This window comes from Oncorhynchus clarkii, chromosome 20, assembly GCF_045791955.1.
Source record: "Oncorhynchus clarkii lewisi isolate Uvic-CL-2024 chromosome 20, UVic_Ocla_1.0, whole genome shotgun sequence".
Lineage (NCBI taxonomy): Eukaryota > Metazoa > Chordata > Actinopteri > Salmoniformes > Salmonidae > Oncorhynchus > Oncorhynchus clarkii.
Window position 1 is genome coordinate 59,285,718 of NC_092166.1, and position 22,642 is coordinate 59,308,359.

Here is a 22,642-nt window from a genome sequence, read left to right on the forward strand (position 1 = left end):
CTCAACGGGCCGCTCCTCGGTATCATAGAGGCGGGACAGCGCGTCGGCCTTGGTGTTTTGGGAGCCTGGCCGGTATGAGAGGGTAAACCGGAACCTGGTAAAAAACATGGCCCATCTAGCCTGACGTGGATTTAGTCTCTTCGCTGCCCGGATATACTCGAGATTACGATGGTCAGTCCAGATGAGAAAGGGGTGTTTAGCCCCCTCAAGCCAATGTCTCCACACCTTCAGAGCCTTGACTACAGCTAACAACTCCCGGTCCCCCACATCATAGTTTCGCTCCGCTGGGCTGAGCTTGCTCGAAAAGAAAGCACAAGGGCGAAGCTTGGGTGGCACGCCCGAGCGTTGGGACAGCACGGCTCCGACCCCAGCCTCGGACGCATCCACCTCCACTATGAACGCTAAAGAGGGGTCCGGATGCGCCAACACGGGCGCATTGGTGAACAGCTCCTTCAAACGAGTGAATGCTCTGCCCGCCTCTGCTGACCAGCGCAAGCGCACCGGTCCTCCCTTCAGCAGCGAGGTGATGGGAGCAGCCACCTGACCAAAACCCCGGATAAACCTCCGGTAGTAATTGGCAAACCCTAAAAACCGCTGCACCTCTTTCACCGTGGTCGGAGTCGGCCAATTACGCACGGCTGTAACGCGGTCATCCTCCATCACCACCCCAGAGGTGGAAATACGATATCCCAGGAAGGAAACGGACTGTTTGAAAAACTCACATTTCTCCGCCTTGCAATACAGGTCATGCTCCAGCAGTCGCCCAAGTACCTTACGCACCAGAGACACATGCGCCGCGCGTGTGGTAGAATAGATCAAGATGTCATCGATGTACACTACCACTCCCTGCCCGAGCAGGTCTCGGAGAATTTCGTCTACGAAGGATTGGAAGACGGCTGGAGCATTCTTCAACCCGTATGGCATGACGCGGTACTCATAATGACCAGATGTAGTACTAAATGCAGTTTTCCACTCATCTCCTCCCCGGATACGCACCAGATTATACGCGCTCCGCAGGTCCAGTTTTGTGAAGAAGCGCGCCCCGTGAAATGATTCCACCGCTGTAGCGATGAGAGGTAGTGGGTAACTAAACCCCACTGTGATGGAATTTAGACCTCTATAATCAATGCACGGACGCAGACCTCCATCCTTCTTCTTCACAAAAAAGAAGCTTGAGGAGACGGGTGATGCGGAGGGCCGAATGTACCCCTGTCTCAGCGATTCAGCAACGTATGTTTCCATCGCTACCGTCTCCTCCTGGGACAATGGATACACGTGACTCCTAGGAAGTGCAGCGTTCTCCAGAAGGTTTATCACGCAGTCCTCTCGACGATGAGGTGGTAATTGGGTCGCCTTCTTTTTACTGAAGGCGATAGCCAAATCGGCATATTCAGAGGGAATGCGCACGGTGGAGACTTGGTCTGGACTCTCCACCGTAGTCGCACCAACGGCAACTCCTCTACACCTACCTGAACACTCCTCTGACCACCCCTTAAGAGCCCCCTGTCGCCAGGAAATCACCGGATTGTGTTGAGCTAACCAGGGAACCCCCAACACCACTGGAAACGCAGGTGAATCTATAAGGAACAGACTAATCTGCTCCTTATGATCCCCCTGCGTTACCATGTCCAGTGGCACCGTAGCCTCCCTAATCACTCCTGACCCTAATGGTCGGCTATCTAAGGAGTGCACGGGGAAGGGTTGGTCTAACGACACCAGGGGAATCCCTAGCCTTAACGCAAGCCCACGATCCATGAAATTCCCAGCTGCGCCTGAATCGACTAGCGCCTTATGCTGTAGAGAGGGAAAAAAACCAGGGAAAGAAGTCAATACATACACATGACCGACAGGAGGCTCTGGGTGAGTCTGGTGCTTACTCACCTGGGGTGATCGAGCAGTGCTCCGCCTGCCATCCCGACTCCCAGACGAGTTCCTCCAGCACCGGTCTGACGTGTGCCCTCGTCGACCACAACTGGTGCAGGAGGACACTCCTCCTCCGGTCCCCCTCGAAGCTGCCCCTCCTAATTCCATTGGGATAGGGGCAGGAGGGCTGGGAAGTGGAAACGACAGGGCCTGATCCGAACGCCCGCGGGCAGCCAGCAGATTGTCGAGACGGATAGCCAAGTCAATGAGCTCATCCAGTGTGCAGGTGGTGTCCCGACATGCCAGCTCCCTGCGGACGTCCTCCCTGAGACTGCATCTGAAATGATCGACCAAGGCCCTGTCGTTCCATCCTGCTCCTGCGGCCAAGGTCCTGAACTCCAGAGCAAAGTCCTGTGCGCTCCTCGTCTCCTGCCGCAGGTGGAACAGCCGTTCACCCGCCACCCGACCCTCTGGTGGATGGTCAAAAACAGCTCGGAATCGGCGGGTGAACTCTGGGTAACTATCCCTCGCCGAGTCCGGACCATTCCACACTGCGTTGGCCCACTCGAGGGCTCGCCCAGTCAAGCAGGAGACGAGGGCGCTCACGCTCTCCTCTCCAGAGGGAGCAGGACGCACGGTAGCCAGGTATAGTTCCAGTTGAAGGAGGAAACCCTGGCACCCAGCCGCCGTTCCGTCATACTCCCGTGGGAGTGTCAACCGAAGAGCCCCGGAGCCCGATGTGGTCGCAGGAACAGGAGGTGCTGGAGAAGGGGGTGCTAGCGATGATGTGGGAAGACCACTCCTCTCCCATCGATCCATCCTCTCCATCATTTGGTCCATGGCAGAACCAATCCGATGAAGCACGCTGGTGTGGTGGAGGACTCTCTCCTCCATCGATGGGAGAGGAGACGCGGCTGCTCCTGCTGATTCCATGGGAGGGTGCGGGATTCTGTCACGTAATATCAAGGTGGGTGGAATCAGGCGCAGAGAGCAGGTTACAGTGAGTCGATAGATTTTATTCTCCGGAAACCAAACACGGTCAACCCAAATATACAGGGTGAAATAATCCAACACAGGATCAAAATATTATCGGAGAAAATAACACACACGTATTAACCCAAAATACATGAATCCAAAACAATCCCGCACAAAACAAGGGCGGGACAACCTACTACATATAAGGACGTCAATTAAACTAAAATACACACAGGTGAAACTAATAAGACAAAACCAACAGACAAACGAAAAAGGGATCGGTGGTGGCTAATAGGACGGTGACGACGACCGCCGAGCACCGCCCGAACAGGCAGGAGAGCCAACCTCGGCGGAAGTCGTGACAGAACCCCTCAATGCACCAACAACCAAGAGAATTAACTAATGAGAAAAAAGGAAAAGACAGATGAAAACAACAATGCAAAAAATAAGTAAAAATACATTAAAAAAACAAAAACAAAGGACCACTGAAATCATAACAGCAATGCCAACTGTATATGTTTGTGTGCATGTCTGGCACTATTACATGTATGTGTGTGTTCTTGTATGTGTTTATTTGAATTAGAGTCTGTGTATCTACAAACACCTGCACGGCATCAGCCTCAGGCAAACTGGCATTAGTTGTAAAAACACTGCCACTTAGTGTCATTCAAATGTACTTTTATTATGTTTTATTTGGACTTGATTTCCTTTCTCTTTATCATTCTCTCTCTCACACAGCAACTCCACTCCCACTTGACCCTATTCCACATACCAACCCTCAGCTTCCCTCAGCCCATCCCATCTATCTCTGCTGGCCACCCACTTCGTGTTTCTATGCAACACATATCTTTCAACTATGCTATGATGTTTAACGTACAATTTCAATCTATCTAATCAAATATAAACTACAGATTGCGGGTTGAAGATAAATACTTTTACTAAGAGTATTAGTATATTAGTAATTGACTGACCCGGTCTCTCCAGATCTCCCAACAGTACTATTTCTAGGGTTAATTTTAGATCAATGCTATGCATTTTCAGCCATTCCTGAACCTGAAACCAGCAACAGGCTACCTGAGGGCAATACCAAAATAAATTGTCTATTGATTCTGTATCCTCACAACAAAATCTGCAGAGCTTCGATGATTATATGCCCCAAATATTCAACATTTTGTTAGTGGCAAGAATTCTATGTAATAATTTTAGGTGAAAAGCATGAAGTCTTGAGTCTTGCGTTGGCAGACAGACCAGTTCCCTACCTCCTCCCGCTGCCACCTTCCTCCTCCATTTTTGGGGTAATGCTGTAATCAATTGGTTGTAATCTTGGATTGAGCAGACCTTCCCGTACAATTCTGATAACTCCATGAAGGACAACTCTACCATTCCAATTTACAATATCATTTAAGAACAAAATAACCTTCTCAAACATCTTTCCCATAAATACAGGTATCTTATCAACCATTACATTTGAGTTCAGCCATAATATTTATTGTGATATTTGTTTGGCCCATCTCTGATTTTAGCTAAATACTGCAGCATCAACAACCCAACCTGGCTCTGGCAATGTGTTCTTAAATGACCCAACTGCTGGGTCAAAATAACCCAACATGTGTTCTGTCCTATATTTACCCAAATTGAGTTGTTTTTAAAGCAGCGTTTTCTTTAGAGTGTGGTAGACTGAACTCAGTCAATCAATCGAATGTATTTATAAAGTCCTTTTTAAATCAGCCGATGTCACAAAGTGCTTATACAGAAACCCAGCCTAAAACCCCAAACAGCAAGCAATACAGATGTAGAAGCACGGTGGCTAGGAACAACTCCCTAGAAAGGCAGGAACCTAGGAAGAAACCTAGAGAGGAACCAGGCTCTGAGGGGTGGCCAGTCCTCTTCTGGCAATGCCGGGTGGAGATTATAACAGAACATGGCCAAGATGTTCAAATGTTCATAGATGACCAGCAGGGTCAAATAATAATAATCATAGTGGTTGTAGAGCGTGCAACAGGTCAGCACCTCAGGAGTAAATGTCAGTTGGCTTTTCATAGCCGATCATTCAGAGTTAGAGACAGCAGGTGCGGTAGAGAGAGAGAGTCGAAAACAGCAGGTCCGGGCTAACAGCAGGTCCGGGCAATCTATGGCTATTGAATTGACTCAAAAATAATGGCCTTGAATTAGATCAAATCTACACAAATTGAAAAGGGTAGAATGACATTCAATCAAATTAAATTGAATTGAGTGGAACTGCATTTATTTGAATCAGTTTGAAATTAATAGGACGGCTCTGAATTAGATCTCATTGAGCTGAATCTCCTCTCCTCATCACTTCCTACAGTTCCAGAAGCCTCAGGAGCACTACCCTCCATTCCGTTTTGGTACGGTCCCTAACGGCAGTACAGAGAGGAACATCAGAAGCAACTACCCTGACATGCACGCACACATGGTCAAATACAACCAGAAAGGAGTGGAGGATGCCCTCAACAGCCTCAAGACAGGGTAAGAAAAATGCACTGCGCTTAACACTGAACTCTCCTCCAGCTCTCAACTCTAACCCTCATCCCAATGACCTCAAAATAAATTACAGTCCATTAACCCCAAAATTGGATTTAGTCCCATTTACTGGAAGGAGTTCTATTTGGCTCCCTGTGCATCTACTTTATAACTCATTCCTAATATAATCTGGAGATTTATTACATCACTGTCTGATTATTTTTTGTGTCATTCAATAGGAAGCTGGACGCATTCATCTATGATGCTGCGGTGTTGAACTACATGGCAGGGAAGGATGAGGGCTGTAAGCTTGTGACTATCGGCTCTGGGAAAGTGTTTGCCACGACAGGCTATGGTATAGCCCTGCAGAAAGATTCCAGATGGAAACGACCCATTGACCTGGCCTTGCTGCAGTTCCTGGGAGACGGTGCACGCACGCACGCACACGCACACAGCCCGTAGAGCTGGCACTTCTCCGTTTGTTGATGACAGTGTGTGCAGCAGCACCAGGGGTGAAGCTTAGAGAGAGAGTTAATATCCTTCCTCACAGTAGGGAGGTGTGAGGATGATAACCATTATGGGCACACACACTCATACAGTAGGAGTTAATATCCGCTATCACAGTAGGATCGTAGGAACCACAGGGAGGTGTTAGAGATATCATGAGTGCAGTGTTGGGAATACAAACTATACAACACACACACACACATACAGACACAGAAAAGGTTTCTTATATAGGTATGACAGGAGACATCTGTGGTCATACTGATACGGTAGAATTATGGAAGTCGTCTCTTGTTCACTGCTAACCCCAATTTGTAAGTCATAAATAATGCATTCCTCAATAGACTACCCTTATTTGAAAGAAAGCTAAAGCAGCTGAATCTGACTAGTTATTCACTTGTGAGTCCAGTCCCTCCTCAAGGGGATTATGACCATGGCCCTCTCCTCTCCTCTCTCCCAGGTGACACCCAGCGCTTGGAGACGGTCTGGCTGTCAGGCATCTGTCAGAATGAGAAGAACGAGGTGATGAGTAGTAAGCTGGACATAGATAACATGGCCGGGGTCTTCTACATGCTACTGGTGGCCATGGGGCTCAGTCTCTTGGTGTTTGCCTGGGAACATCTACTCTACTGGAAACTACGCAAGAAACTAGACAAGTCTCCTCGCATGGACTTCCTGCTCGCTATCAGCAGGGTGAGAGAGGTTTAGAAAGAGAGAGAGGATGTGTGGCCAATGTATGAAGCCTGATATGAGCTCTTAGTACGCCTATCATTTCAATGACTACATTATCATCTGCCAGCTATAGTTATAATGAGCACGAACCACAGTTACAATTCCAGCTCAAGATTAGTGTTAATCAACAACCAATCTATGTAAATAAAGCGTGGTTGTTGTCGAGAGGAGAGGCAGGAGCAAGGAAGGAACAACATTACCAGCCAAAAATCTATAGACCCAACACCACTCTTACAGTGTGTGTGTGTGTACGTCCTGTTCTAGCAGAGTGTAATGGCAGAGTTGTGCCTGTATCAGGGCTTATCAGATTTGCAGCTAAATGACTATCTGATAATTAATCCCTACGGGGGCCCCTGAGGACCAAATTAATTTGGGCTTTGTCAGTTTTTCAGTCGACTGTGAACAGGGCAGTCAGGAGACTCGGCTCTCTGTTTGCTGATGCAGTATGAGTCTATTTGCTCAGAAAGTGTGTTCTCTGTGTGTGTGTGTTCATTGTGTGTGTGTGTGTGTGTGTGTGTTTGTTTAGCTATAGGCAGTGTTGTAATACTCAAGACAGGTCTCGATCTCGAGTCCGGTATCGAGAGCACATTGAGTGTCGGTCATTCCATTCAGCCAGGCCAGATATTCTTCAAACATGAATACAGCATGATAACAGCCTTCATATCTATTATGGACATGTTTGCGCAGTGGCAAACCTATAGGCCTTCAGTGTCTGACAGGTTTGTGATTCTGAATGGACATCAACTGTAATAACAGCGCACTCATGTAGGGGAGTGCACTTTTTGGTAGAACACAAAGTAGTGGAGGCTATACGCAGATATAAATCATACACCTACTTTTCTTTCAGTGGGCATTGCATTAATCCCTACTGATGCGTGTCAAAGTAGTGTAGTGGAGGTATGCGACTTATCAATGATGTGGTACAATAGAGAAATCCTGCACAAAAGAAGCCTCCACAATTGCAAAGCATGTGAAATATATTCACATGTGCGCCGCGCAAACAGCCTAGTTTCAGCAGAATATCATCTGCAGGTAGCAAGAGCGTGCAGCTCTCAACTTTTTTTGGCATGGAGCAGCTCAGAGAAGAATGACATTGGTAGCCGGTAAATGCTGACTAATGCAACAATGGGTATGCAAACCAGCTAATGAAAAGGTTTAGTCTGAAGTGTTGATTGGTAGGCTATTTGTCAGTGGTGGAAAAAGTACCCAATTGACATACTTGAGTAAAAGTAAAAGTAAACATACCTTAATAGAAAATGACTCAAATTAAAGTGAAAGTCACCCAGTAAAATCCTACTTGAGTAAAAGCCTAAAAGTATTTAGTTTTAAATATACTTAAATTTCAAAAGTAAATGTCATTGCTAAAATAATTATACTTAAGAATCACAAGTAAAAGTATAAATCACTTCAAATTCCTTCTATAAAGCAAACCAGGCGGCACCATTTTCATGTTTCTTTAAATTATGGATAGCCAGGGGGCACGCTCCAACACTCAGACATCAATTACAAATGAAGCACGTGTAGGGATGACCAGCGACGTTCTCTTGATATGTGTGTGAATTAGACCATTTTCTTTTCGGAATGTAGTGAAGTAAAAGTTGTCAAAAATATAAATAGTAAAGTAAAGATACCCCCAAAAAATGACTTAAGTAGTACTTTAGAGTATTTTTACTTAAGTACTTTACCCCACTGCTATTTGTGATGCGCAATTGTCATCATGCGCTGTTTGCATCAGGGGCGTAGACATGGATGGACCTAGGTGGACAGAGGCCCACCTACTGGGGAGCCAGGCTATGACAGGCCTACCCAATCAGACTGATGTGGTTTAAGCATTGTTGTAGACACAATTTGTAAACATTTTTTATTTAAAATAAGTGTGATTGAGAGTGAGAACCGGAAAAATCTATAGGAAAACTTTTACAAAAACTAGATATTTCACACCAGGGTGCCTTTACTTCGCTGGGTGGGCCGTTTGGGAACTTTTGGCAAAACGTTATTATACCCACTTCTCCAGGCACCATTACATAGGGCCGATGGAAAGACAGCAGTCACATGCAGCATGTGGATAAAGGATAAGCAGTCCATAAACTCAGGCAAAATAAGCCAGTAGGTCCCAATCATAACATTACAAAACACAACCATTAAGCAATTCCCAATCGAAAGGTACAACTACTCCTTCCCATTGCAAAAAAATATCACGTTTAGCACACAAAGTAACCGGTGACCTAAACTATTCAGATATGAAACAAACAGACAATCATAATATCAGTAAAAAAGATAAAATTCCCAGTTTATGCTACAAAACCAACTTTATAAGAGGTTAAAAAGATCTATTTGACTCAATGTTCCATGATGTACACTAAGACATTGTTGTCAGAATAGATGGATGCAGTTCAGTGCATGATTAATATAATTCACCAATACATTTTCTGGTCGTCCCAAAATGTTGCTATCATGTTGTAAATCACAGCTGGCCTGGTACAGTGTTTGCTGGCTCCATTTGGGAAGCGCTGTTTCAGTTTCAATTACCTAATATTCTGGACAAAAACTGATGACATTAAGTACTTTAACACCTCTTTGGGCTGAGATCCCGCTAACGTGATCGATATGACAACAGCCAGTGAAAGTGCAGGGCGCCAAATTCAAAACAACAGAAATCCCATAATTAAAATTCCTCAAATATACAAGTATTTTACACCATTTTAAAGATACACTTCTTGTTAATCCCACCACAGTGTCTGATTTCAAAAAGGCTTTAGAGCGAAAGCAAACCAAAAAATTATGTTAGGTCAGAGCCAAGTCACAGAAAAACAGCCATTTTTCCAGCCAAAGAGAGGAGTCACAAAAGGCAGAAATATAGATACAATTAATCACTAACCTTTGATGATCTTCATCAAATGACACTCATAGAACTTCATGTTACACAGTACATGTATTTTTTGTTCGATAAAGTTCATATCTATATATTACGTTTAGTAGTTCCAAAACATCAGGTGATTTTGCAGAGAGCCACATCAATTTATAGAAATACTCTATTATGCACAGAATAATAGATACACTTCTCCTTAATGCAATCGCTCTGTCCGATGTCAAAAAAACTTTAAGGACAAAGCACACCATGCTATAATCTGAGTACAGAGCTCAGAGACCAAAACAACCCAAACAGATATCCACCATGTTGTGTAGTCAACATAAACCATAAATTACATGCTAAATATTCTCTTACCTTTGATGATCTTCATCAGAATGCACTCCCAGGAATCCCAGGTCCACAATAAATGCTTGATTTGTTCGATAATGTCCGTTATTTATGTTCAATTAGCTACTTTTGTTAGCGCGTTTGGTATACATATCCAAACGCTGGTTCTGGTCAGCGTTACATCGGACAAAAACTTCAAAAAGTTATATTACAGGTCGAAGAAACATTTCAAACTAAGTACAGAATCAATCATTAGGAAGTTTTTTATCATTGATCTTCATTAAAGTTCCAACCGGAGTATTCCTTTGTGTCTTCAGGAGCCATGAAACACAGGTCGCTATCATGTGAAATGCGTGTGACCAGAAAATGGCTGACTGCCAGACACCTTATTCATTCTGCTGTCATTCAGTCCCACAACACAGTAGAAGCCTCATTCAAATTTCTATAGACAGTTGACATCTAGTGGAAGCCCTAGGAAGTGCAACATCATTAATATCTCAAGGGGATTTTAATGGGAACTGTGTTGAATACATACCAACCTCAGATTTCTCACTTCCTGTTTTGATTTCTCCCCAGGTTTTTGCCTGCCATATGAGTTATGTTATACTCAGAGACATCATTCAAACAGTTTTAGAAACTTCAGAGTGTTTTCTTTCCAATACTAATAATAATATGCATATATTAGCAACTTAGACTGAGGAGCAGGCCGTTTACTTTGGGCACCTTATTCATCCAAGCTACTCAATACTGCCCCCAACCATAAGAAGTTTTTAACCTTCAGCTAACCTAGAAGCCCTGTAGAGAATCTGTTCATGTACACCCCCCAAGAAGAAAATGGTAATTTTCACGTTTTCATAAATTCTTTGAATGTTTGGGAATTATTTATAGTAAGGAACATGTGAAAATTCTATAGCAATATAGAGTGAGAACGTGGCGCTTGGACAAACCTCTAGTGACTCCCCATCCCGCATGCGGGAGCGTAATCATCGACTGACACTAATTAGCATAACACAACGGACATAAATATTCCTAGAAAATATTCCCATTCATGAAAATCCCAAATGAAATATATTGAGACACAGCTGAGCCTTTTGTTAATCTCCGTGTCATCTCAGATTTTCAAAATATGCTTTACAGCCAAAGCTAGACAAGCATTTGTGTAAGTTTATCGATAGCCTAGCATAGCAGACTATCCAGCTAGCAGCAGGTAATTTGGTCACGGAAATCAGAAGAGCAATCAAATTAAATCGTTTACCTTTGATGAGCTTCGGATGTTTTCACTCACGAGACTCCCAGTTAGATAGCACATGTTCCTTTTTTCCCAAAATATTATTTTTGTAGGCGAAATAGCTCCGTTTGTTCTTCACGTTTGGCTGAGAAAACGCCCGGAAATTGCAGTCACGAAAACACTGAAAAATATTCCAAATTAGCTCCATAATATCGACAGAAACATGGCAAACGTTGTTTATAATCAATCCTCAAGGTGTTTTTCAAATATCTATTCGATAATATATCCACCGGGACAATTCGTTTTTCAGTAGGACCGATTGGAATAATGGCTACCTCTGTATTTTACGCGAGAGTAACTCTGGGAGCCATCATGGGACCACGTGCGCAATGTAGCCGCTTACGGTTATTCTTCAACATAAATGCGTAAAACTATGTCACAATGCTGTAGACACCTTGGGGAATACGGAGAAAGAGTAATCTGGTTGATTATTCATTCACTGCTCAATAGGGATGCATTGGAATGCAGCGCTTTCAAAACATGAGGCACCTCCGGATCGGATTTTTCTCAGGCTTTCGCCTGCAACATCAGTTCTGTTATACTCACAGACAATATTTTTACAGTTTTGGAATCTTTAGAGTGTTTTCTATCCCAAGCTGTCAATTATATGCATATTCTAGCATCTTGTCCTGACAAAATATCCTGTTTACTACGGGAACGTTATTTTTCCAAAAATGAAAATACTGCCCCCTAGTCACAAAAGGCTTTAGACACTGCAGTAAATAAAACTGTTTTGTCCAGGACCGGAGTCTACAGAGACTGGTGAGCTATAGCCAATCAGATCTACAGTAGGCCTTTATACAAACAAGCCATTTGCCACACGGCCCTGCCATCATTCACTTTGAACTGGACTGTGTGTTTACAGGCAGTTGCAACAGCACAACTTTAGATAATTAGAACTCATTCGACAAAAGCCACAAAATACACCTGAAAGGATTTCTGCAAATGTGTTAACACCATGGGAGTCCTCTTACATTTGGGAACTTTACAGTACTATTGATCAAACAACCATGAAAAGTTAGGCTCTCTCTCCCGCAGTTACGCACATCAAGAGGTTAAAAAACTAATGCTAGCCAGAGCAAGATGAGCTAATATCTAACGAAGGAACATTAGATAAACCCTCTCAAACGTTTTCAGCGAGTAGGCTCTAAAAATTGTACTGATGAACCATGGGGAATTGTAGCCTCCTCGTCCTTCTGCAGCTTGCCTGCCAATGCATGCTTGTCCCAACCAAGCACCCAAGCTGACTGGTTAAATTTGCCTAGCTTGCTAGCTAGCTACTTCCAGACACAAATTAGAGAACACCTCACTCTGACAATTTTACTCGCTGTAGCAGAGCTGGTTAGGCTGTTTCCATGTTATCTAGTGCATTCTTGACTAACTATTACTTTTTTTGTCTACATTTATTGACACCGGTCATATTCAGCAGGTGTTGCGCATTTGTAAATTCATCAGTTGTTCTGTGCTCTGGCAAACTCAAACGAGAGTGCTCCGAAAAAAGATAGGAGGGGAAGAAGTCAGTCACTCACCCACTCCTCCAATGGCATGACATGACATCCTCCTAGCAGCTTGATAGCTAGCTAGATAACGTGTGTTTTTAGCTTGCTACATAAATAGATACCCTAACCTATTAGCAACGTTATGACTGATCATTGCGATGTGATTATTGCAATCATTGCCCTTGCTAGTTTGATCGTATTGACATTCCCAGCCTTAGTTACATTCATTTTTTTATTTTACCTTTATTTAACCAGGTAGGCTAGTTTAGAACAAGTTCTCATTTACAACTGCGACCTGGCCAAGATAAAGCACAGCAGTTCGACACATACAACAACACAGAGTTACACATGGAATAAACAAATATACAGTCAATAATACAGTAGAAAAAATAAAAGTCTATATACAGTGAGTGCAAATGAGGTAAGATAAGGGAGTTAAGGCAATAAATAGGCCATGGTGGCGAAGTAATTACAATATAGCAATTAAACACTGGAATGGTAGATGTGCAGAAGATGAATGTTTCATGTTTTAAGTGTAATAGATCATAATTTTCTCACTTCTACCCCCCATTCCTCTCTTCCTTCCTCTACTTTCCCTCCCTCTATCTAACCTCCTCTATCCCTTTCTCCCTCTCTCTTCCATCTCCCAGGGAATCTACAGTTGCTTCAACGGGGTGGAGGAACCAGACCACCCTAACCTGGCAAACTCAGATCTGACAACTAACTACGCCCAGGCTAACATGCTTAAGATGTTACGCACAGCTAAAGACCTGGTCAACTCTGCCAAGGTCGAGACCTCACTGGACCATGCCACCAAGACCATAGAACACTGGGGTCGCCATGGCGGCAACCTGCCAGTCCACATTCCGCAGCAGGTCACCACGGAAATAGTTCCAGGAGGGTTTTCTCATGTCAAAGAGAACACACACACACACCTGTCCCCCGAGCACCCCCTCATCCCGCAATACTGCACGCTGGGTGTAGTGACTTCTCTGAACAGGCAGAAGGGGCTGGCAAGACCCACGCCCCTACGATACACGCTCCCGGCTCGCACTTCCTCCCTCTACGACAGACCACTTTCTGTTTCTAGTCTCAGTAGCCCTCACCTTGACCTGGCTGGAGGGGACCCCCTCTCTTCCTACTCTCAACCCTCCACAGGTAGGCTGTATGTGGAGCCCCAGCACATCTCCCACCCCCGCTCTCCTTTCATCCCCTATAGTGAGCTTCAGCTGCCAGACATCTACCCCTTCTCTCACCACCCCTCTGCCATCTCCCATCCATCCCACACAGAACCCTCCAGGAAGAATAGGAGGAGCAAGAGCCTCCTCTCAGGGGAATCAGGAGGAGGAGAGTGGAGGAGGCGCAGGGAGGAGAAAATGGTGTGTCTGGGTGAACTCCGGGCCAACCACCTCCAGGAGAACAACGTCTCGCCCCAGATGCCCGACTCCCTGTACCCAGGAACGATGCTCTGTCCTGGGGTAGAAGGCTGCGTTGGCTCCTGGCCTCTTCCCCTGGAGGAGCTGGTTCTGGCAGGCAGACCGAGGCTCCACCGACGGCCATCTTTCCTCCGAGCCACCTGGGGGAGTGAGCGGATTCTCCAGCCGGACGAAACTCTGCCTACATCCCTTGATTGCCAATCACATTCTGCTTTACCAGACCTGTTCCCCTGCGTCATGGCCGACCAAGAAACTCCCACTAAACTCTACAACCCCGCCCCCCTCCGGAACAACCTATGCTACCCTGCCACCTCAACTCGCCAGCATGCGTATCTCCATATAAGGCAGGACCAGAGGAAAGGGAACGGACGTAAGAAGCTGCGGTACTCAAACTCCACCCACCTGCCCACCTACAGGGAGGCCATGCTGGGGGGTCAGGGAGACGGAGGGGGGGTAGGCCTTGGGGGGGTCCGGAGAGCCACCAACCTGCTCAGCAGACAGTACTCCCACTATCTAACCTCCTATCCTGGGCTGCCTCTCTACCATGGTCCCCTGGACCTCCAGGCCCATTCCCAGGCATCCAGCAACCACGCCAGCCCCAGCCCCGGTGCATACCCTAGTCCCAGCCCAGTATGCCAGCTCCTGCCCTGTGGTGGCTTTCGAGGCCAGAGGGGGTTGCTGTACCAGGACAGTCTGTATGGAGCCTATGGGGCCAATGGAGCCTACCAAGAGGACCAGGATCCTGGCTTAGAGCCCCAGAGAGGAGATACATCAGTAGGTTTGAGGTCTGAGGACAGATCCTGTGTGACCCAGCCCTGGGGACGCGTGTCTAGTCTGGAGTCAGAGGTCTGAGAGACACAGACAAACACTGCAGACTTTACATACTGGAATTTATACAACAGAATATACCGTTTGACTTCCACATTTAAGATTTGTGATCCACAGTGACCGTTTCAGAGGGAGGTGGGATATGTCTCATACACAGAAACATGTGCACAAAGGATTTGTACAGTAAAGGTGGTAAGCTGAGGGGTAGGTAGGTTGGACAGTTGAACTTCCTTATTCCTTATTGAACAGACAAAGTAGAGTGTTTGACTAAACGTTAATTGGCCATTTTGGAAAAAGCATGAAATTGAAAGGATGTGTAGTGGAGGTGACTGTACTGCAGCTAGCTCAGCCTAGCACAGTGATGTCCCTTTTTCTTCAAATTTTACACTCTTAGAAAAAAGGTGCTATCTAGACCCTAAAATGGTTCTTCGGCTGTCCCTATAGGAGAACCCTTTGAAGCACCCTTGGCTTTTTGATGGAATGTTGAATTTACTTGCTGCTTTGAAACATTCTATTCCTGTGTTCTGTGCATTGTATTACGTGGCCACGATGTACAGAGTCAGTAGTGTTGCTGTGTGGGACAGATGCTCTCAAAGATAGCCCAGAGAGCTGTGTGTGTATTCTGTGTGTGTGTGTATGTGTGCTGTGTGTGCTCTGTGTGTTGTCAGCCCTTGCCGGGTTATTTCCTTCTCCACTGAGCCGAGCGAAAGGGGAACATGTCTTCAGCTCTCCATATAAGCAAATAACCTCCCACAACCATACACACTAACAAGATCACAGTTACCTGTATCTATTGACTTCTATGTACAAGGCCGTGACAACCCAGCACTTTCTACAAGTAGGAGTACAGTTAAAGAATCTGGAGAAGAATTGCAATAAAAAGGTTTCCGTTGTAGATATGAACACACTGTATATTGGTAAGGAATACGGAAAGCTAAGGGCTGGACACAATCCCTATCGCGGAAGTATTGAGAAAGATCGGCATTAAAAGGCAAAGATCATTTCCGATTGAGCCGACATGCAGGGTTTACTGTAAGTGCAGTCTCTGCAAATGTGGGAACATTGCGTATAATGATCTATAACGCGGATCTTCCGTGATACTGTGGGGATACGGGTTGAATCCTGCCCTTAGTGTGTGTATCTACAGTGCAATAAAAACGTTTCAGCTGTAGAAGTGATCTGAGAAGCTATATAATCCTGGATGTTGATCTACGGTCAGTTTTGTGTTCCCACCCTGATGGTTAAGGTAAGGCTTTTGGGAAGGTAGGCTGATACTAGATATGTGCCTTCTCTGAGCACATCACACTGGATGGATGATACATCCACAACAGCACACAATCTAATAGGGCTTCTCATCAGATTTACAGTGCATTCAGAATGTATTCAAACCCCTTGACCTCTTCCACATTGTTTTTACATTACAGCCTTATTCTAAAATGGATTAAATTGTTTTTCCCCCCCTCATCAATCTACACACAATACCCCATAATGAAAAAGCAAAAACAGGTTTTTATTCATTTTTGCAAATCTGAAATATCACATTTACATAAGTAATCAGACCCTTTACTCAGTACTTTCTTGAAGCACCTTTGGCAGCGGTTACAGCCTAGAATCTTCTTGGGTATAATGCTACAAGCTTGGCATACCTGTATTTAGGGAGTTTCTTCCATTCTTCTCTGCAGATCCTCTCAAGCTCTGTTAGGTTGGATGGGGAGCGTCGCTACACAGCTATTTTCTGGTCTCTCCATAGAGAGAAACTCTGGAGCTCTGTCAGAGTGACAATTCGGTTCTTTGTCACCTCCCTGCCTTGTCACCAAGGCCCTTCTTCCCCGATTGCTCACTTTGTCCGGGCAGCCAGCTCTAGGAGGATTCTTGGTGGTTCCAAACTTCTTCCATTTAAGAATGATGGAGGCCACTGTTATGTTAGGGACCTTCAGTGCTGCAGAAATGTTTTGGTTTCCTTCCCCAGATCTGTGCCTCGACACTATCCTGTCTCGGAGCTCTACGGAAAATTCCTTCGACCTCATGGCTTGGTTTTTGCTCCAACATGCACTGTCAACTGTGGGACCTTATATAAACAGGTGTGTGCCTTTCCAAATAATGTCCAATCAATTGAATTTACCACAGGTGGACTTCAATCAAGTTTTGAAACATCTCAAGGATGATCAATGGAAACAGGATGTACCTGAGCTCAATTTCGAGTCTCATAGCAAAGAGTCTGAATACTTACGTAAGTAAGGTATTTATGTTTTTTTTATTTTATAAATTGTAAAAAATGTGTATGAACCTGTTTTAGATTTGTCATTATGGGGTATTGTGTGTAGATTGATGAGGGAAACAAAATATTTAATCAATTTCATAATATGGCTGTAATGTAACGAAATGTGGAAAAAGTCAAGGGGTCTGAATACTTTCAGAATGCACTGTATATGTATTCTATATTTAGATATAGATAATATATACTGTAGATATATCATGCTATTTGTTGTTTTAGTGTTATATTAATGTATTAATATATATATATATATATATATATATATATATATATATATATATATATATATATATATATATATATATATATATACAGTGCCTTGCGAAAGTATTCGGCCCCCTTGAACTTTGCAACCTTTTGCCACATTTCAGGCTTCAAACATAAAGATATAAAACTGTATTTTTTTGTGAAGAATCCACAACAAGTGGGACACAATCATGAAGTGGAACGACATTTATTGGATATTTCAAACTTTTTTAACAAATCAAAAACTGAAAAATTGGGCGTGCAAAATTATTCAGCCCCTTTACTTTCAGTGCAGCAAACTCTCTCCAGAAGTTCAGTGAGGATCTCTGAATGATCCAATGTTGACCTAAATGACTAATGATGATAAATACGATCCACCTGTGTGTAATCAAGTCTCCGTATAAATGCACCTGCACTGTGATAGTCTCAGAGGTCCGTTAAAAGCGCAGAGAGCATCATGAAGAACAAGAAACACACCAGGCAGGTCCGAGATACTTTTGTGAAGAAGTTTAAAGCCGAATTTGAATAAAAAAAGATTTCCCAAGCTTTAAACATCCCAAGGAGCACTGTGCAAGCGATAATATTGAAATGGAAGGAGTATCAGACCACTGCAAATCTACCAAGACCTGGCCGTCCCTCTAAACTTTCAGCTTATACAAGGAGAAGACTGATCAGAGATGCAGCCAAGAGGCCCATGATCACTCTGGATGAACTGCAGAGATCTACAGCTGAGGTGGGAGACTCTGTCCATAGGACAACAATCAGTCGTATATTGCACAAATCTGGCCTTTATGGAAGAGTGGCAAGAAGAAAGACATTTCTTAAAGATATCCATAACAAGTGTCATTTAAAGTTTGCCACAAGCCACCTGGGAGACACACCAAACATGTGGAAGAAGGTGCTCTGGTCAGATGAAACCAAAATTGAACTTTTTGGCAACAATGCAAAACGTTATGTTTGGCGTAAAAGCAACACAGCTGAATACACCATCCCCACTGTCAAACATGGTGGTGGCAGCATCATGGTTTGGGCCTGCTTTTCTTCAGCAGGGACAGGGAAGATGGTTAAAATTGATGGGAAGATGGATGGAGCCAAATACAGGACCATTCTGGAAGAAAACCTGATGTAGTCTGCAAAAGACCTGAGACTGGGACGGAGATTTGTTTTCCAAAAAGACAATGATCCAAAACATAAAGCAAAATCTACAATGGAATGGTTCGAAAATAAACATATCCAGGTGTTAGAATGGCCAAGTCAAAGTCCAGACCTGAATCCAATCGAGAATCTGTGGAAAGAACTGAAAACTGCTGTTCACAAATGCTCTCCATCCAACCTTACTGAGCTCGAGCTGTTTTGCAAGGAGGAATGGGAAAAAATGTCAGTCTCTCGATGTGCAAAACTGATAGAGACATACCCCAAGCGACTTACAGCTGTAATCGCAGCAAAAGGTGGCGCTACAAAGTATTAACTTAAAGGGGCTGAATAATTTTGCACGCCCAATTTTTCAGTTTTTGATTTGTTAAAAAAGTTTGAAATATCCAAAATGTCATTCCACTTCATGATTGTGTCCCACTTGTTGTTGATTCTTCACAAAAAAATACAGTTTTATATCTTTATGTTTGAAGCCTGAAATATGGCAAAAGGTCGCAAAGTTCAAGGGGCCGAATACTTTCGCAAGGCACTGTATATATGTATATATATATATATATATATATATATATATATATATATATATATATATATATATATATATATATATATATATATATATATAGTTTCTAATAACCAATAACTATTCAGGCATATCTTTCAGGACTTTCATAATGGCAGTACTGACTGACTTGGTGAGGCATTTACTGTGATTGATATTCTTTCCCTCTCCATCTTTTTCCCAGTCCCTTCCTTTTCCCCTCTCTCTTTCTCTATTTCTCTCTCTTCCGCTCTCTCGCTCCTCTCTCTGTGTAATGATGGCAGAACTTACTATTTCTCCCCTCCCTCCTCTCACTGTAAATTATAGCTAAAGGAGGTCATTGAAAGCTATTCTAGTATCTGTATTACCTGATTTTTCCACATTGTAATTAATCACTAAGAACAATTAAAGGTATTTTGGACGGACGTGCCTGTGAGTCTCTCTTTTGATCTCTCTGTGTGACTCTATTGCTCTGTCCCATGTTTCTCTCTTTTGACCACTGTCTGCCTCTGTGCCTGTCGCTCTATCTCTCTTTATCTCTGACTGCCGGCTTCATTCTCTGTCATCTGTTTCTGTCTTATTATCACTGTCCCTATGCACTCTATGAAGGGTGACCAATCAAAACCACAAATATTTAATACACAAAACACATTTATCAAACAATGGGTAAAATAATATTGTGTAGATAACCCTCTAATTTTTTTTTCCAAACCTCATGTCTCTATTATAATCTGTTAAAAAGTTATTGGAGTTTTTACCCTTGTAGGATGGCCATAATTAGGGTGACTAAATCAATGCAAGCCAGAGACAAAAAGTGGTCAAAAATCTACATAATTGCATTGTGTCAACTAGGCTGGATTCTGTGCAAGAATTAAGGCTACTTGCTACCTGACAGGCTCGCTATCCCATTGAACTCATCATCTTTCTTCTCGAATCTGCGGGTCATTAAACAATATAGAGGTAAGATGGATATCGATTTTGAGAAATGACGTGTAGTATTTTCATATTTTAGTATATGCTTTTTCATATTAATTCACAATTCCTGTAAGAACAAAAACAAGTGTATCTCTGTTAGAGGTTGACCGATTATGATTTTTTTAACGCAGATACCGATTATTGGAGGAACAAAAAAGCCGATACCGATTAATCAAACAATTTTTATTTATTTATTTGTAATAATGACAATTACAACAATACTGAATGAACACTTATTTTAACTTAATATAAAACATCAATAAAATCAATTTAGCCTCAAATAAATATTGAAACATGTTCAATTTGGTATAAATAATGCAAAAACAAAGTGTTGGAGAAGAAAGTAAAAGTGCAATATGTGCCATGTAAAAAAGCTAACATCTAAGTACATGAGAACATATGAAAGCTGGTGGTTCCTTTTAACATGAGTCTTCAATATTCCCAGGTAAGAAGTTTTAGGTTATAGTTATTATAGGAATTATAGGACTATTTCTCTCTACACGATTTGTATTTCATATACCTTAGACTATTGAATGTTCTTATAGGCACTTTAGTATTGCCAGTGTAACAGTATAGCTTCCATTCCTCTCCTCGCTCCGACCTCGGCTCGAACAAGGAACACATCGACAACATCCACCCTCGAAGCATCGTTACCCATCGTTCCATAAAAGCCGCGGCCCTTCCAGAGCAAGGGGAATAACTACTCCAAGTCTCAGAGCGAGTGATGCCACTGATTGAAACGCTAATTAACGCGCACCCCGCTAACTAGCTAGCCATTTCACATCGGTTACACCAGCCTAATCTCGGGAGTTGATAGGCTTGAAGTCATAAACAGCACAATGCTTGAAGCACAGCGAAGAGCTGCTGGCAAACACACGAAAGTGCTGTTTGAATGAATGCTTACGAGCCTGCTGGTGCCTACCATCGCTCAGTTAGACTGCTCTATCAAATCATAGACTTAATTATAACATAATAACACACAGAAATACGAGCCTTTGGTCATTTAATATGGTTTATTCTTTCAGTGAAATACGTAACCGTTCCATATTTTATCTAACGGGGATGGCATCCCTAAGTCTAAATATTGCTGTTACATTGTACAACCTTCAATGTTATGTCATAATAATATACAATTCTGGCAAATGAATTACGCCTTTGTTAGGAATAAATGGACTTCACACAGTTCGCAATGAGCCAAGCGGCCCAAACTGCTGAATATAACCTGACTGCTTGCACGGAATGCAAGAGAAGTGACACAATTTCCCTAGTTATAAGAAATTAATGTTAGCAGGCAATATTAACTAAATATGCAGGTTTAAAAATATACATGTATACTTGTGTATTGAATTTAAAGAAAGGCATTGATGTTTATGGTCAGGTACATTGGTGCAACGACAGTGCTTTTTTCGCAAATGCGCTTGTTAAATCATCTCCCGTTTGTCGAAGTAGGCTGTGATTCAATGAGAAATTAACAGGCACCGCATCGATTATATGCAACGCAGGACACGCTAGATGAACTAGTAATATCATCAACCATGTATAGTTAACTAGTGATTATGTTAAGATTGATTGTTTTTTTTAATAAGATAAGTTTAATGCTAGCTAGCAACTTACCTTGGCTTCTTGCTGCCCTCGCATAACAGGTAGTCAGCCTGCCACGCAGGCTCCTCGTGGAGTGCAATGTAAGGCAGGTGGTTAGAGCGTTGGATTAGTAACCGGAAGGTTGCAAAAACGAATCCCAGAGCTGACACGGTAAAAATCTGTCGTTCTGCCCCTGAACAAGGCAGTTAACCCGTTCCTAGGCCGTCATTGAAAATAAGAATGTGTTCTTAACTGACTTTCCTAGTTAAATAAGGATTTTTTCGGTGTCCAAAAATACCGATTACCGATTGTTATGAAAACTTGAAATCGGCCCTAATTAGTCGACCTCTAATCTCTGTGAAATGTCAACGGAGCACATTTACATTTAACAAGCTTTCATTTTCAAAACCTACATTTAATTCAGCTTGTGTCATGCTAATTCAGCTTTTTGCGACCCCATGGAAACAACTTTGATGTCGACGACCCCAAAATGTAAAATCCTCAAAAGCTGTTACGAGAAACCTGCATCGCTATGTTAACATAGCTCATTGCTTATTATCGGCTGTATTAGGTGATGGAATTTGACTTTTTGGATATAACGTTAATGATAGGTTAGTGAAAGACCCCACTGAACAATTCAGAACATGAATAGTCATATTTGTCTTGGTAAAATGTATTTTATAACAAAAGGAACTTACTTTTCATCATCTCTCTCAGTTTAATTCAAAGTGCTTTATTGGCATGGGAAACATATGTTTACATTGCCAAAGCAAGTGAAATTGATTATAAACAAAGTAAACATTACGCAAACAAAAGTTTCAAAGGAATATAAACATTTCAAATGATGTCATATTAGTGTTATGTTCAGTGTTATAATGATGTGCAAATAGTACAAAAATGAAAATAAATACACATACAGTAAATATGAGTTGTATTTACAATGGTGTTAGTTCTTCACTGGTTGCTATTTCCTTGTGGCAACAGAACACAAATCTTGCTGCTGTGATCAATCAATGTGGTATTTCAACCAATGGATATGGGAGTTTATCGAGATTAGATTTTTTTTT

The 22,642-nt window shown here is 43.0% G+C and overlaps 1 protein-coding gene across 1 annotated transcript in view; it reads left to right on the forward strand.

Moving 5' to 3' along the window:
- Positions 1-14,832, forward strand: part of LOC139375611 (glutamate receptor ionotropic, NMDA 2C-like) — a 96,301-nt gene extending 81,469 nt beyond the window's left edge. Inside the window, exons 13-16 of the mRNA XM_071117402.1 lie at positions 5,168-5,328; positions 5,562-5,749; positions 6,287-6,519; positions 13,195-14,832. Of these exons, the coding sequence (XP_070973503.1) occupies positions 5,168-5,328; positions 5,562-5,749; positions 6,287-6,519; positions 13,195-14,832 (2,220 nt within the window). The remainder of the gene's footprint in view (positions 1-5,167; positions 5,329-5,561; positions 5,750-6,286; positions 6,520-13,194) is intronic.
- The last annotated feature ends 7,810 nt before the right edge of the window (positions 14,833-22,642 follow it).